At 42.6% G+C, this 17,275-nt stretch overlaps 1 protein-coding gene and 1 long non-coding RNA gene across 4 annotated transcripts in view; one reads left to right on the forward strand and one right to left on the reverse strand.

Annotated features, from left to right (window-relative positions):
• tmem266 (transmembrane protein 266) overlaps nt 1-17,275 on the forward strand; it is a 27,660-nt gene continuing 10,385 nt past the window's right edge. Inside the window, exons 1-3 of one of the 2 annotated variants that reach the window (XM_018664177.2) lie at nt 1-1,278; nt 2,852-2,960; nt 9,248-9,436. In XM_018664177.2, the coding sequence (XP_018519693.1) occupies nt 2,947-2,960; nt 9,248-9,436 (203 nt within the window). In that variant the 5' untranslated portion in view covers nt 1-1,278; nt 2,852-2,946. The remainder of the gene's footprint in view (nt 1,279-2,851; nt 2,961-9,247; nt 9,437-17,275) is intronic. The other variant, XM_018664178.2, reaches the window with a different exon arrangement.
• Nucleotides 9,444-14,973, reverse strand: LOC108875339 (uncharacterized). Of its 2 annotated transcripts, XR_007813973.1 has the most exons (4): nt 14,263-14,973; nt 12,831-13,973; nt 12,076-12,302; nt 9,444-11,685 (listed from the first exon to the last, which is right to left on the reverse strand). It is a non-coding gene; the product is annotated as an uncharacterized LOC108875339 (long non-coding RNA). The 2 variants fall into 2 exon arrangements; XR_007813972.1 differs by having other exon boundaries at nt 9,444-12,302.

Consider the following 17,275-nt stretch of genomic DNA (forward strand, 5'->3'; position numbering starts at 1 on the left):
ACTACATTTTCTAACCAAATAGAAAAGATGCAGTCCAGCTAAAAAGGTTCCTCTTACTGTTATCTATCTATAAAGCATTAGTAAAGAGCTACCATTAATTGCAGCCTATAAACACTTTACAAAAAGTGTCTTATTACCAAGTGATACAATTAAAACAAACAAACAAACATAAACAATGCAGTGCAGACATGTTGTAGCCAGTCTTTTCTCCTCTCACCCATTTTTGGTGTTTCCGGGACCTAGTTCTTCTGCTACATTTTTAAAGATGCAACTCAAATATCTCAGGGAATCTACACTGGGGAATATTACAGTGACTCTGCAGACTGATAAGTCACACACTCAGTCACCATAAACTCACAACCGAGCGCCACAGAATCACTTGAAGTCACTGTAAGAGTATTAGTGATTTCTTTTTTTCTTTTCTTTTCTTTTTTTTCGTGCGGGTGGGTTGTTATCGCGAGGAACTCTGAAGCTCAAGAGGTGAAGTGAAGCGAGAGTGTTTTTCTACGTCGACGCTTCCAGGGTGGCACAGAAAGAGGGGACGTATGCGGGCTCTCGTGGCTTGACAGGAAAATTGGCTACATGCGTGCTTTATTTGATATCATTGTGTGCATGCGTGTGTATGTGTGTGTGTGTTTTGTAGATCGGGCCAGGTGTCCTCCCGATGCTGACGGGCGCCGCTCGTCACACATCTGTCGCCGCTGGAATCCCGTTTTCAGCACCTGGACAGCTCCTCGGTCCTGAACCTCCTCCTCCTCCTCCTCTTCCTCTTCCTCTTCTTCTTCTTCTTCTTCTTCTTCTTCTTCTTCTTCTCCGGCACATGGAGTCCCTGGTGTGATTGTGTGGCGGCGGCGGCGGCGGCGGGGGAGGAGGAGGAGGAGGAGGAGCAGGAGCAGGGGGGAAAAAGCCCCCGCGCGCACAATTTAACGCATCCCCTCCGAAGATGTCGTTATCTTCCCCGATTCAGTGACAGTGCCTCGTCGTCTCTCTCGCTGAAGGATGCTGCTTTCGGTCCGGAGTAGGTGTTTTCGTCGTGCGCTGTCTTCTGAGAGGCGATACGGGTGCTCGGCCAACGCAAATTTAAGGGGAATCGTAGCCTACACACAAGAGCAAGATCCGAGCTTCCCTCACACTGATCATCATCATCATCATCATCATCATCCTCACCATCATCACCATCATCATCATCGGCGAGGAGGGAGATATAACCATCATCTCTGCGAGGGCAAAGAAGTCACGACCACACTTCACACAATGTAGAGCAAGAAAACACAAGAGGTTAGTGTGTCTTTGTGTTTCTTTGCCAGTCGGGGCTCGATTTAAGGCGCCCAGGGTAGTTGGTGTGCTTGTGTTGGTTTAAGCAAGAACAAGACTGTGAGACTGTATGGCCTCTGAGCACAGTTGGAGGTGGAGGGTGGTGGTGGTGGGGGTGTTAACAACTGTTCATGTAGCTACGATTTTGGAGGAAAATGATTGCAAAAGCATCCTGATTAGGTTAAGATGCAGAGAGGAAGCCTGGACAGAAATAGCCCACGGTGCTTGTTTAGTGAAAATGAAATAATAAAAATTGCAGCCTTTGTGGACAACCACCTCCGCTGATGAGGCACTTAACTGTAGACTGTACTTATAGTAATAAGTGGCAGCTCAAGATGCTGATTGTGAAACTCGATCTCTCTGATACTGTGATTTACTCAAGTCCACAAATACTTTGCTGTGGCAGTGAATTCGCCTCCAGAGAGGAAAGGACGCATCTTCGATCCCACTTGTCTTTCTGGTCACATCTACAGTGATTTCTTACAGTAAGGGAAGCACCTTGTTAAGTGTTTTTGCCAATGACTCTCTGCACCTCTCAGTCTCTTTTTTTTTTCCCTCCCCCTCCTTCCTGAGTATTATGCTAAAGACCACATTTTTGGCTGCTGCAGTAAAAACAATATCACTCTCAGCCCTTGAATGACCTGGGCTGATTTATCCTGAGTAGCATTTAATCTGCTGTGCTTCACTACATTACTCTGCTGTGGCTGTGAATGCTGACTCCTCACCCCTCTGTGTCTGAAGGTCCTCGCCGTTCCTCTGTACGCCGCACACTTTCCCCCGAATCCGTGAAATGCTGTGTAAATCATGAAGCTGTGAGCAGCAATGCAAATGGATAATCAATACAGTTACAACTCATTTCTTGTTGACAGCTGATTTCAGTGTTACTTTCCAACACTGAGAACTGGGCCTTTTGTGTGTGTGTGTGTAATAGTGGATGTTTCATGTTTAAGCCGTGGCCTGTGCGCTTGTGACTTTCCTGTCTGGACGTGTCATGTCTGTTCCCCTCAAAAAGCAGCTGGAGTGGGCTTTCACCGAACAGGACTTGGACATCAATGGCTCTCTATCCTGTGGTACAAAGAGCTAGCATCCTGCTGTACTTGCTATGCAAGAGGTGTGATGTTCCTCAGCCCTCTGATTCACAGAGCAGAGCGTATATTGGAGGAGATTTAAAATCCATTACAGTTTAGTGCTCCCCAGGAAAATAGTTGAACAGAGCATAGCTAAAGCTGAAGTTAGGATAGGGTGCCTTCAGGAAAAGCAGAAGCACTGATACTACATTGATGATTGTGCGTGCATTTGTGTTACACAAGCTATGTGTATACAGATATTTCACAATTTTGAGGTTGGAAGTTCTTGACCTTGGACACGGCATTTGCCAAAAACAATACCCTCACAAGGTCTGTTAGTTGATGTTATGGAGCTCACAGTATTTCTCAACAGTCAGATTTTTCCCATGCTTTGCTTCATGTGTTTTTGGTTTTTGTTTTTTTTTTTTGTATTCTGTAGTAATGAAACTGCCCTTTTGTAGTTTTTATAGGTGTGGTAGGAGCCAGGTCTCTGCAGTGGTGAAATCACTTTTCACACTTGGGGTCATTTATTGCGGACGTCGATTTGCAGCACCAAGACCTCAACATGAGCAATGCCCAGTAAGTATAACTCCCGTCGTATTCTTGTTTGAAGCCGTGTCTGATAGAGTGTGAAATCTTAAATCTCTATTTATGAACACGCAGTCTTATGCAAAGGGCATCTCACCGTGGCAGGATATGATTAACAGAACAGGGACCTGCAAATTCTCACGCCCCTCCCCGTGAACGACTTTGAACGAGGATCAGTGGGAAAGTGGAGAGAGAGCCAGAGAGAGAGAGAGAGAGTGGCCGGCCATCTCCGGTCTCCGTTGGCATCTCTTAGCATTCAGGAGGGATGTTCAGTTGTCATCTTCTCTTATTAATAATTACTCTGTGTGTGGTCCTCCAGACAGGCCCTGCATTCTGATGACAGCCGGGGGTTGGGACTAAGAGGAGGGGGGGGGGGGGGGGGGGGCATGGAGTGGAGTGGGAGGAGATGGAGTGGAGTAGAGTGGAGTGGAGTGAGAGGTGAATGCAAAATGGGTTCAGTCAGCTGCATCTTCTGGTTAAAGGCACAGGATGCTGCTCCCAACCACCAGAGATCTCCATCCAGGCCTCAGAGCAGAGCAGATGAAAACAGCTGATGGTTGCTTACGAGTCCATTTGTTGGTGCAAAACATCTGTAACCAGATAATATAGAGAATGTGTTGACTGGTTAGTAGTACAAAGGCATGATTTAATGCCGCTGAACGCCGGTGATTCTCTGTGAAGTGACAGATGGGAAACTCTCATGCAGAGAAAGGTCTTTGGAGTTATTTTCACCCTTGCTCTCTCAGACTTGATGCTGCTGTAAATCCTCTCTCTCTCTCTCTCTCTCTCTCTCTCTCTCTCTCTCTCTCTCTCTCTCTCTCTCTCTCTCTCTGTCTGTCTCTTTCTTTCTATCTCTATCTTGCTCTCTCGCTCTACAAACAGTGGGAGGCAGGATGGGAAAATATTAGATGCTCAAATGCAACACATTCAAAGGGATTTTGCGTATATATTTCACATAATTAAATGTTAAGAATGCAAAATCTCTTAATGTCTCCATGTAGCTCACATTTAAATAGCAGTGTAGGCAAAGGGCAAATTGAGTAAGGGAAAAAAAAATCACACAGCCTTAACTGATGAGGCAGAGCTCCTCCCATTCGCCTATGTATGGAGCTCTTTTGTGCTTTTCTTTTTCTTTTTCTTTTTTTTTTTCTAATTCAGCGCACAAAGAGCAAACGCCACACACCCGGAGGAGCCCACTGGCTTTGAAACAGGTCAGCTAGCATTTACTGTAACTAACCTCAGTGTCACGTGATCCAGCGCCACGCTGCTCTTAATTTCTCAGCACAGTGAACTGTGCGATCAACAGAGTAAAAATCAGCTGATTAGCAAGGACCTATTGTCCATGTGTATCTCATCACTCAGATTTTTAAATTCAGTTTCATATGTGCACAGTATGTTTATGGAAAATGTATTGATGAAACCTATTGGTAATCCTTTCTTGATGGAGTCCTTTGGATGTTACTCAAATGCAGAGTTTCTTGTCTAATAATAGACTCTGAATGCCATTCAATATATTTACAGTTTACAGTTGAATATTTAATTATAATGTGTCATGGTGTTTAAAGTATTATTAAGGAGATAAGTCATCAGTTCTTCCTGTTGATTGATTTTCCTCACTAAAATGTTTAAGTCCATTTCCAAACATAGATTCCTCCAAGATAATACATTCAATCACTAAATTGATGTTTAAAGTCTGAATCTGGCAATAGTCTATTTCACTCTCAACATATCCAATTAAAGGACCAAAACCAGCAATTGATAGGTGTAACTAACAAACATAATCTGTGTAAAGCCTGACATACTGTAACTTGTTCTATCTCATATCTTGTCCTGGTGCAGTGAAATACCCAAATATGTATTAATTTGCATCTGAAAATAGTCCCCATTAATTAGTAGTACTGTCTGAGTGACTTTTGCTGGAGATCCCCAATGGTTTAGGAAAATACTTTCCCCTTGTATGATTAACTTCTTCAGAGGGAATAAATGGTGCTGAGTGCCACAGACACAGTGGGAAGTACGAAAGTATTGAGAGACAGCATTACCACAGATTCAAAGTTGAACTCTCTTCTCTGTAAACAGTAAAGAGAGGACTCCAAAGACCAGCAAAACTGCGTCACTCTTCATTCATGCCATGGGATTGTCAAACTGCTGTAATTTCCCCTTGGACCCCAAAAGAGCAGGCGTTGGGTAAAAGATCTGATCTTACAAATTTACCATTGTGTCAGGAGCCTTGTGACAGAGGCCTCTGCTGCTGCTGCTGCAGGGAAATCTGGCCGGTGCCCATGTAAGTGATTTGGCACATTGGTCCCACTTTTCTGATGATATCAGAACAGTGAATTGCTGTGCGCCGAGGAGCAGCCAAGTGTCTGTATACAAACTTATTGGGTAAGACAGAGCAGATGGGTTGTAGACAGCTGGCCAGAAATACTGTGGCAGCGAGCGCACAGAATGACAATGATACCGATGCCCTCTGCAAACCACTGGCTCATGCTGAGGCAGCGCTTTAAACTCCACGGAAGTGACAGAAGCAGAGAATTTATAGCTCTGAATAGGTGATTTATCTGAAGTGACAGGCATCAGTGTCACCCCTTATCACCTTGATAGAATGGCCATACTATATTCCATTTGAGCGTTGTTGTTGTTGTTGTCGTCCTGTGTTGGAATTGCATAACATTATAACAATCATAAGCTGCTGTAAATGTTTATTTTGACCTTACTTCATATTAACATCTTGTCCATTTATCTATGGAACATTGACCACGTTTTTTTTGTTTGTTTGTTTTTTGTTTTTTTTTAAAGAACTGCTGTGCTATACAGTCACACCTTGGTGATGAAGGTTGAGTGCTGTGCTATAGGACATGTCTGTTATAGTTTCAGAGCAACTGTGGAAATTTGAAGTAAAACCCACTCAGCTGTAGGTGCATCTAGAATGAAAGACTATTATCTGCCTACACAATACAGCAAAAAGTTGGGTCATATCAAACTTGTCTTAGACCAGAGTCTGTTTGTATGATGAAAAATCTAAATAATATAACTTCAACACAATCTTGAGGCATTTAGTGTGTTTTGGACATTATAAAAAGATTAAACAAACTCTGATTTTAGTCTTTGCCCCAAACTGGTTTCAGTCTTGCTTTAATTTTACATGTTTTGACACTATAAATAGACTTACTTCTTGGTACAGCCGCAGCTACAGCCCTGGAAGTTAACATATTCCCCTCTGATGTGTTTTATGTCAGCATTTGAACCTCCTTTATGTGCAACTGGTTTTAGTATTCAGAGTAAAAAGATATAAATTGGTTTTACTTTCTGTTGAGTTCAGCAGTATTGGACTTCAGTGGTATTTGACTACCTTTCTCACAGAAGGCGGCAGAAAACTGAGGCTGGAATAGATTACAAGTGAGATTCATTTAAACTCCAGATCTATGGAACCACAGAGTGTTGCCAAGAAGATGTTCCTATTGAAAATGTCTAAGTGAAAAAAGATGGTCTTGTATGTATTTACAAGAAATATATAACTGGGGAGTGTCTCTGTGTGGAAAGTGTTATTTGGTTATTCCTTGTTGTAACTGAAAAGAGAGGAAGGGAATGAGAGAAGTCACATCTTTAAGAATATTAATAATGAAACCACCTAAACCTGGTTGCATATTTTCTTACGTTTGTATTTAAAGTAAATGATTATTACACCTGTCAAGTCGTGACAAACAGAGCTAAATTATTTAAGCAATGAGTTAGAACTGGGAAAGCGAGATCTCAGCAGGCTATTATATTTTTATGTATCTATTGATCACTGCTTGGTGATTTATGGTGATGTGATGTGAAAATGCTGGGGGAACTATGGATTGTTGTTACTCTGGAGGAGCCAATTCTTGGCTATTATTATATACAAGGAGCAAATAGACCACCAGAAAACACAAATTAGATTTAAAAAGTACTGTGCTCACTAGAACACAAACACATTTCTATTTACACATACTACAAATTCCCAAGAACAAATTATATCTTTGACCAATACATAGTTTAATTAGCATCACCAGTTAAAGTTGCTCTTTCGTGTAGTAACAATATAATTACTGTAACATCTGTCCTGAATAGATAAACATTTTGCAAAGGTTGGGCTGTAACTAGTTTCATTTTAGTGTTTTGCATTATAATATGATATACTAAGTACATATAACTACAGCCTTAAGATGTGGCTTTACAATAAGAATGGTACCATGTAAAACAAATAGAAACATTAGCTTCTGGGCTTCATGGTAAGCCTTAGCTCTTTCTGTGTATGGGTGTGAGATCCCCCCCCCCCAGCCATACATGCTCTATGTTGACCTTTTAGCTTCCTTGTGGCGTTTGCTAATATCGCATGCCTCTGAAAAGATCCCAGCCCTTGGCATGCCACTGGCTGTCCTTGCCTGCATCGTTGAAGGGTGCGGAGCGTTCAGATGTGAAGCCTCTGCCCCCCTCCCCAGGATGGCAACCAGCCACTCCACTGGGCTCTGCACATAATGGCTCCTGGCCTGCTCTGTGATTGTCTGGAAATGTGATTTTGATGCACTAAACAGTTTGTGTCTGTCATGACTGATTAGCATCCTTGTTGCGGTTGGTCAGAGGTGCCAAGTCCACAGATAACACTGGTATGCACAGGCGTGTTTTGTGGCGAGCATGTTAATATATGGGCGTTTGACCCTCAAGCTAAACAACACATCTAGCAGGACTCGCATAACCGAAGGATCAGATATTTAAAGGATGGAAGAGCCAGACATTTCATATACAGAGGGCATAAGACTAAGAGGAGTTTGTGTTGCACAGTCCTGTTGTGCCATGTTAATAAAACATAGTAATATATAAGGGATTCTTGGTTTCCTGTGAGAATAACAAAATTACCTTTCAAGGGAGTCCATTAAACAGCTATTAGTCAAGAACTAAGTCGGGAAAAAGGGAGACCTATTTTCCTTTCCAGCACTGCCTACATTAACATTTAAGAGGAAGGTGGGTCTGCTCAGTGATCTTCCACTAACTGTTTCCTCCCACTCTGTTTCACCTCCAGCACAGAGGTTGTAGAATTCACCAACCCAATGGCTTTTGTTCCCTGTATCTTGTAATCAATGCCTTCCTCCACCGTTAAGCACTGGGGTTATTGATGTCTCCACACTGGCTGCACTGGGACGGCTGCCAAAGCCGTGTGAGACTCCTGTTCCAGGTTGACTTCTCCTTGTCCACTATTGGCTGAGCTAGAATGATCACAGCCCTCCCTGTATATTTAAATTTTAAGACCTCTGAATGAAATTTTTTCTGGTTCTGTCAAATATGGCTAAACCCAGAGAGAAAATACAGTATATAAATTAGATAGGTTTTTATAATAATAAAAATTGAACTTTGTTTGCTATGCTGTCAGATAGAAACATAAGCAAAACATCAGTGAAAACTAACTTTCCTAATTAGAATTATTTATTTGTTCATTGTTACAACTTTACAACTTTATTTAATGGCCATACTGATATTTTGAATTCATGTGTAATGCTTTTAAAAATCAAATCCAGGGAGGAACAATGGATGTTGTGATTAGAATGCCAGTTCTGATCATTTCTTGCTCTATTGCAGCTGACTCTGAAATATCAGGTGTTTGAGCACACTCGATTTCACTAATAGAGATTTGAAAATTGTCATTGCTGGCAACTGTGCAAACATAATTTCAACAAAAAACAAAACATAACATCAAATTTTGCACTACATCACTCCATCTCAATCAAGTTTGATTTTCAGTCTGTAGCAGTGAATGGAGACCAATGTCCTAAGTATTCAGTTATGAATTCATTTATATTCATTTATGAATGCTTATGAATACTCATTTATGAATGTACAAATGGTTTGTAGTTAAAGTAACTGTAATGTTTTAGTCAGGAAACTGTTAATGTGTGTGGAATGCATGTTGTGTTTTGGGACTTCCTTCCTGCACACTTGTCAAGTGAACGTGTTCTTGTTGAAGGTGCAAGTATGCACTGGAAACGAGGAACTTCACACCATGTTTATGTTTTCATTCATCAAAATTAAGCATAGTCCCAGTAGTTATTATCATGTTTTGCTAACTGGAGCATTTTCCAAGTTGGTGTGTTGGCCAATTAAAATAAACCACACACTTTCATACAACCTTGAATTCTGCCAGCTTTGCCATAGACTTCACACGTGCAAACATGCAAACCACTCATGGATGACACTCACAGCTTAACACGTCCACTCTGTGACTCTAATGTTGCTCTGGTTATGGTGTGTGTGTGTCACAGGGCTCCTCCCCAGGCTGGAGCCTCAGAGCTGGAGGTGATCTCCCAGCAGGTGGAGGAGGACAACCAGTGCGTGGCCCCTGTCCAACTGGTCAGTTTCGCCTACAGAGACTTGCCTTTGGCCGCTCTGGACATATCCCTCGCCGGATCCCAGCTCATCTCGAACCCAGACGAAGAAGACAACAGAGAGGGGTACGTCCCATACATTCACTCCTAGCACGTCTCCTCTCTGTTTTGGCTTCACGGTTTGACCGCAGCCAGAAAAATGATCTCTAGAGATGATCCCGTTTTTAGTAAGCGCTCATGACTGGTTTGGCTACACTGAAACACCAACTTGAGAGACAAAGAGCCACTGTATTCAAGGAATGTGAAGCTCGTGATTTGGCTCTGAAGCTACTGAAACTAAACCCTTTAATTTTCGTTGCTTGAAGGGTATCACACCGCATTTTGAGGAAGCTGGAAACAAATAAGTTGTATGATTATCAATTAAATCTTTCTATAATTAATTTATATACTAAAAAGCCCAAGATGTAATTATATATTGATTGATGTTGGCCACCACAGCTAAGAAGATACTAGTGATATGGTGTCTGAGACATTGTCTCTGCTTGTTGCGTGAAAGTGCTACATCCATAATTAAGGCAGAATTGCAATTACTACAATCTATAATCTACCCTGGCAGAGAAAAGCTCTGCCGTCACTCTCTCCATTGCTCGTTATTGCACATGGTAATTACACTTGGCGTATTGAATCACCCCTCATTTTATATTAGAGTCCGGGAGTCGAGGATATTTGGCGATGAATTTATTAGTGTCACCATTTTAAATGGACAATGTCTCAACTGATGTGTTCATTTCAGCTCAATGACACAGCAATTTCTCGCTACCAGACAGGCTTCTGTTCATAATGTCGATTTCTGGCAGAAAACAAAGAGTGTTGTTAGCACCATAGCTTTCCTGAAATGTCAGAGCCTTGTGGCGGTGCCGTTTCTGTCCATGAGGCCTGCTCGTCCTGGGTCCGTGTTGTTTTCTTATCACCACATTGCCGTGCTGGAGACCCAGTACTCTCAGGACAGGACACACCCCTCCTAGAGCACCCCTGTAGCAAGTGTCCATGGCTCTCCACTCAGGAAGCGTGACTCACAACCCTTTGGCTCACCACGATGCTGGCATCCATGCAGAGAAAGTCGACAAACAGCATAAGCTTAATTAGAGCATCCGGCATTTTGCCATCCAAGCCCCGGTGTGTCGGCTGACCGTGTCCGGCTGGACTTTGCCTGGTCTGGCCCGGTCCGGGCCGATGTCTCTGTGGGACAGGAGGGCAGGGACAGATGGGTCCTGTCCCAAAACACCCACTCTCTCATCCTACCTTATATCTTTCTCACTCTCTCTTGCTCGCAAAAAAGGACAGAAAACACACACATGGCAATGTCACAGCAGAGGGCAGGATCTGGCAGCCCAGCAAAATTATCATCACAGTGGGCACTCTCATATGGCACCATATGACACCCTGGTCCCCTGGGATTTGGCTTTGTGCAGTGGAAAAGTCATGCATTGCCAAGACATGTCTCTGGGAGATTTATCAAGGAAACAATGTAAATATTCTTTATTTTCAAAACTAAGGGTCGTTCATTCTGATCAGAGAAATGGCCTCTTCAGAGTCAAGGAAGCTCAGAAATATTCAGCAGAGTAGTGAGAACAGTATGCAATCTTTCCTCCATGTGAGTGTCACGGTATGTTCAAGGAGCTTTTTAGATTGGAATGCCCGATTTTCAGGTCACAGGCATTCCGAGACGTACCTGTCATCACAGTTTCGTACACACATTTGTTGTTTGGATGCACAAAAAAAAAAAAAGAAAATCAACAGAGCTAGCTCGTCGTTACGGGTCCTGGCTGCCTGTGACTCATGTGTAACATTAGAGGAATGACACAAAGGTGGGATGTGTTGTAATGCTGTGAGATTTTAAATTAATGGAGACTATCGGATGCTCTTATGGCAGAGCAGTGAACTGACTGATCTGTGTTGCTCTGTTGGCTCTGTAAACCATTTTTCTCTTGTTCATTGGAAGGTATGTTCATGGAGACTCCTCCACATACTGTAGGCTAATTTTAGCTTTTTGTAAATGACTGCTCAGAAGAATGTAAGCCCACTTTCATTGCGGTTGTTACAGTGTTTCTGCATTTCGATTGTGGAGATTAGCAGGACTTTGTTTTCACAGAACACTTTGACCTAACATGCCTGAGATGCCTTTAAATCTTAGTCATGTTGTTTTCTGGATGTGATAATGTAGGTCCATGAGAAGGTGCATTCTAAATTCAATTATATCATAAAAATGACTACTGTTCAGTTTAGAAAGTTTATCTTGATTTCTGGTCGGTGCTTTGGTTCGAATCTGGATGTTCTTTGATGACGAGGCCTTGGTTTTGTTTTGTTCCATATGGCTGTGGGGGGAGAAAAAAGAGCAGAAGAATACACACCAGAGAGGCGCATTTAGTCTTGCGCGGCAGCTTCTCATGGCTCTTTAACAGGAGACGTGGGCGATTATGTAGGAGGTGGATGTTCTTGTGGACTACAAGGGGCACACGCAGTACTTGTAGATTCTGTGCAGTGGTGAGCTGGTTGGAATTATTGATAGATTTTGGCAGCGCAGTCTTCTTCCAGAATTTGCTGGAGAGTCCAAGATGAAGGTGGTATAATTTCATATCTACCTTTGGCCACATAATTATTCTCCTATTTGTGTTATTGTATTATTTTAATTTGCATTATTTCATTAGCAACAATGATGCAGCAGCAAGGGTCATGCATTGAGTTTTTTTTTTTCTATTCCTTACCTTCATGACCTCAAGGCTCGGTGGAGCCCAGGCTCCTGGAGAGTGGCCTCAGGTCTGTGGAACCCGGGCTGCACCATCCTGCACTTGTCCCAGGTTATCATCCCCAGATCAGCCTGCTGTCCACAGCAGCAGTAGCATATGCCGCTGATCTCCAGGGGTCAGACTGAAGAGGTGCGAGGCACCGTGGAAACGACAGATGGTTCATATGGGTCAGCTTGCCGCTTTGACTGGAGGAGAGTGGGGGCAGAGGGGATAAAGAGAAAGACTGAGGGAGGAGCAGGAGCAGACGACCCTCCTCTGTGCTTTCATTCACAAAGTTGCCCGCTGCAGATCACAAGGAAATGGCTCCGTCTGACGAATGCCATGTTGGATGGTAGTGTGGGATTTAACCCCTGTTGCATGGTGATAGCCACAGTTGGTAGCCGATACAGTATTGGGTGAAATATTGGATGATATTAGACAGATATTAGATAATATTAGCTATGTCCGGGCCAGGATAAATTGATTACATTAGTCAAGATAGTGCCCAGACCTCGCCAATGAAATCAAGCCACTTTTCATTCACTACATTGCATTAATACAGCAGCATGCAAATAATCAAACCCAGGCTGATAATGGTCAAGGTTGAAGTAAGATGGAATAATTAGAAAAATCTAGACTGTACAATATAGATCTGAAGGACCTTGCCAGACTCTAGTATGAATCTTGGCAGCAGCAATATTTCATGGGGCTTTGGAACCACAGCCATACTATACCTGTTCTGTGTTGATGGATGTCTGAAAAGAGAGCAGGATTTCTCTTTTTTCCCCCCTCTGACTCTATTTCAAACACACAGAGGAACAGTCCTCTCCATCAAATTGGCTCTCTTGCCTGGCACCATGTGCGACACAATAGATGACATTTGAGTGCAGGGTTTGAGGGTTTGTTAATATTCACAGACATGCAAAGTGCGAGATTGCTTTTTAGGCTGAGAGCGAGAGAGATCAAGTGTCCTGGTGAAAACCCATTTATCAGGGACAGCTTGTCTGCTGCTCCGCACATGGAGCCCCATCCATCTCCATTTGCTTAGTATCTGTGGCCCATTTCTCTGGCAAAGACCAGCTCTGAATCTCCTCTTCTGGGTTGTACCTTGGTTTAAGATGCTAGGAGCGACGAGATGGTTGCTGATCACATTTGGAAACAAGTGGAAAGGTCTTGTGATACTAGAAAGCTGCGTGTATTTCAATAAAGAAGACTTAAAAAATTGTTTACTTATTAATCAGAGGGGATGCAAGTTGGCCAAGTACATGGCCAACCTGTAATTGATTACCCCTTCTTATTTGTTAGTTTGTTTATTTGTTAATTTACCACAAAAATGTTTCCTAATTCCCCAGGTGTGAGACTGTGAGACATTAATAGTGATGAGACGTGGAAGCTCCAAAATGTAGCATTGATTATCTATGATAACTTCACTTTATTCAGCATATTTATTGCTTAGCTGGTTTTCCTCTCTCAGGGCTTCTTTTGCTTTTTTTTGGCTGCGATAACACAGATGACTCAGCAGCGGTTACACAGGAAAGGGTTTAGCCAGTTGTTATGTTGGCATTTGTCTTGATTTTCATGCAATCTAGGCGGGTGCCACACCTGTGTTCTCGAGAAACAGAAGCTCCCAGGTTATAAAAAAAAAAGAAGCAGCATATATCAGGGATTAAATGAAATGCCTCTTCGAGTGTATAAAGAAAGTTAAGGAGCGAGTGTAACATAGAGCTTGAACAGCCTGAATGGGATGAAGTCCTCCAACCTCTGCTGTTCAGTAGCCTGCAGGCGCACAGTTGTGGTCCATTTTCCCCTGCCCGAGCCTGCTGAGTTCAGCAGATTGGTGTGAATTGGCTGAAGTTTATACTGGAGGAACCACAGGGCTATATAGTTATCAGCACAGAAGAGAGAGGGAGAGAAATTGAGAGGAGACAGAAAACCTGAGTCAAGTAGTATCATTTTAAAATGCTGCAGGAGTAGTATCTGACATTGCCCTTACACCATCAAAGACAATACATTCAACCCAAAAGATGTTCCCCAGTGTTCACATGATTCTCACTGACAGTCAAAGACGTTTGTGAGATGTCAGACACTGGGGAAGGATTGTAGTTTGTCAAAATAATCATTAACAGGGTAGCTATTTTCAAACCTTTAAAAATCAAATAGACTTACTAATGTAATGGCTCACAGCTCACAGGTCAGGCCCTGTCAGGGCGAGAGGGTTCATGAGATGATTTGAAAGTATGGGAATGAAAACATTTATTTGTATGTGTTCAGTTCTGTATACTTTCAATTATTCAAAGCTGTAAAGATTCTTTAAAAACTAAGATGGGGGTATCACTCTTTGGTTCAACTGTTCACAAATCAGTTTAGAGTGGGGCTGCAACTAATGATTATTTCCATTATTGATAAGTTTGCAAGATTGATCAATGAACGGCTATGTCATGAAATAAAGATGATAATAATAATGAATTGAGAACATTAGAGAAACTGGATTCAGAAGATTTTTGGTATTTTTGCTTGAAAAACTCGATTATGAAACATCCTGTTCATTTTCATTCCGCTAACTGACCAATGAATTCATCGGCTGCTTGTTCCAGCCCTAGTTTTGTGCCGACCATCACCTGTGATGAAGGTACAAGTAAACACTGCTTCATTTTAAGTGTTCACAAACTAAAAGCTTTGGGAAACACTGTACTAATACTACAGTATACTGTATGAAGTATAAATGAATGGCTTTGAGGCTCAGAGATCTGAGCCTTGGTCTGTAGAGAATTGACTGGCTAGCTTTTTTTTCATATCATGATTAATGGTTTTGGAAGCAAATGTAATTGTGGGGTAAATGCTACAGGTTTGTGCCCTAATGTGCCTTTAGTTTTTTTTTTTTTTTTTGGCTCTATTGTAAATGTGCAATCAAGACATCAATCAATTATTTAGAGGACTGGCACAGCAGCGCAAGACTTTCAGAGCGACACTATTTTAGGCTTTCCTTTGCAAACATTTTGAAGGAGAGGTTAGTGTTTGCAATTGTTCACTAGAGTGTGTGTATGTGTGTGTGTGTATGTGTGTTACAATCAATACCTCAGTCAAGTTGATAGAGTCTTTCAGACTCATTACTTCTGAATGAATTTTCCCCTTTTCAGCCCCTCCCCATGCTCTCTCCATCTCTTAACTCGCAAACACACACACATACACACAAACAGAGCACCACCTCTCTGATTTAATTTCCATTTAACTTGTACCTAATGAGTTTACATTGTATTTTATCCTGTCTCAATTACAGGAGACAGTATAATGAAAGAGATGTTCCTGGTGATAGGTTCTCCACCTCAGTTACTTAGCTGGGGCCAGAGCCAAAGCTCTGTCCTGTCTGTGTGAATGGGCCCCAACAGAGCGACCAGACACCTTCCACTGTGCCAGTCACTCTGCCTGATGTCTTTGTCCGCTCTGCCCTGCCTGGCCGTTCTTGCTGCAAGAGGGCCGCTGCATGCAGCCGGCGTCATGTACAGCATGCCATCACTTCCATCTCAGGCCGCTATTGATCAGTCTCATGATCTAATCCCCAGTGTTCTACAGTGCTGTCGGGCGCGCTTCGATCTTCCCTCAGTGTGTTACCGCTGCAGCCGCTGGCCTGTTGATGTCTTTATGAACCTGTCCACAGCACATGTCACCCTGCATCTCTCATTTCCCCCACAAACAACATTCGTAACTGTGTGTGTGTGAATGTGAGATTGGTGTGCACGCACATATACACGCATGACCAACCCTTGAGGTATTGCCCATTTGATCCGAACCAGCCGTGACCCTGAGAGAGAGTGAGGTGATTTCGCCCCCCCCACCCCCGTTTGGCTTGCTCCACCACTGAAGCAGCCTCACTTCCTCATAAATACTTCAGGTCCTCAGCGTTCAAGGTTTAAAGTGATTTCCCTAAAATTAAGTTTCTGAGCTTGGAGTAATCCATCACTGCCATTTACTCTGCTTCCAGACAGGGTTTTTCTTTACAGGTTTATTAAATTAATACCTACCTCTGCCTGGCTTATGGGAGAGGTCTGAATGAATTATGATTCCACACAGTATGAGTTAAATCATGCTTTTCGATCCTGAGGGTAAAGTGAGGTGTCTCTTGGAGTGTGTGCCGCTTATTCCATCTTTTAACTAATGGTTCACAAATGTCCGGTGACTGTGTGTTAGGCGTATCATTAGGTAAATGTTTCTTATTCTTGGCTGTGCTCCACTCGCAGATGGGCTTTGACATTGTTCCTTGGGAACAGATCGGTGCTGGGGAAAGTCTCTATGGTATCTGCTAATGATACCATTACCCTCCACCACCTCTTTGTCACCCCAGGTGTTGAGCTCCTAATCTGTTGGCATTGGCCGATACAGAGGATTGCTGCAGAGGGCTGAGTGCACCAGTTAGCCTCTGGGAGAGCATTGACACAGTGTGGCCGAGCTCCAGCCTCTCTGCTGACCTTGATGAAGGATGGAGAGGTTCAGCTGCTCTTGCAAAATGATGCCACTGAGTAGGATCACCTCTCTCTTTTTCACCTCAAAGGATAACTCCAGTTTATTACATTTTAAAGTGCAATTCTTTATAGTTTTGGCCATGATTCCTATTGATTATGGTACTCACCAAAACACAGGGATATCACTTCAGTGCTGTCCAATTGGCCAAGAAACAAGAGACCATTAGGCAAGTTATAAACAAGCCAATTTTTTTTGGAGGTAAAATAAGAAGTGAGCATGTCCAAAATGTTAATGATAACCTCTAATTCCTCTAAGTGTAAGGTCACAGTTGCATCACAGAGTCAGTCAGTAAACTCTGACTGATACCTTTCTTATCAGTCAAAATAATCATCAGCCACTATTTTGATCATTCATTTTTCAAGCAAAAATACCAAACATCATCTATTTCAGCTTCTCAAATCCGAGGATGAGCTCCTTGTCTTTGATAGTGAATTGAGTATCTTTGGGTTTTGGACTTCTGCTTGGACAAAACAAGACATCTGGACTCTTCTTCAGAGTCAGACTCTGAAGGAGATGCAGTGTGCATCGAAACATTTGTCATTTGCAGCATATCAATAAATTGGTAGCAGCCCTAATTCCAAATAAATTTCACAAACCTGGAGTTTGTTAAAGTGTATGATATTATGACCACTTGTGTTATATGCCTGATTGTAGCTCTTTC

This window comes from Lates calcarifer, linkage group LG10 (genome assembly GCF_001640805.2).
Source record: "Lates calcarifer isolate ASB-BC8 linkage group LG10, TLL_Latcal_v3, whole genome shotgun sequence".
NCBI classification, from domain to species: domain Eukaryota; kingdom Metazoa; phylum Chordata; class Actinopteri; family Centropomidae; genus Lates; species Lates calcarifer.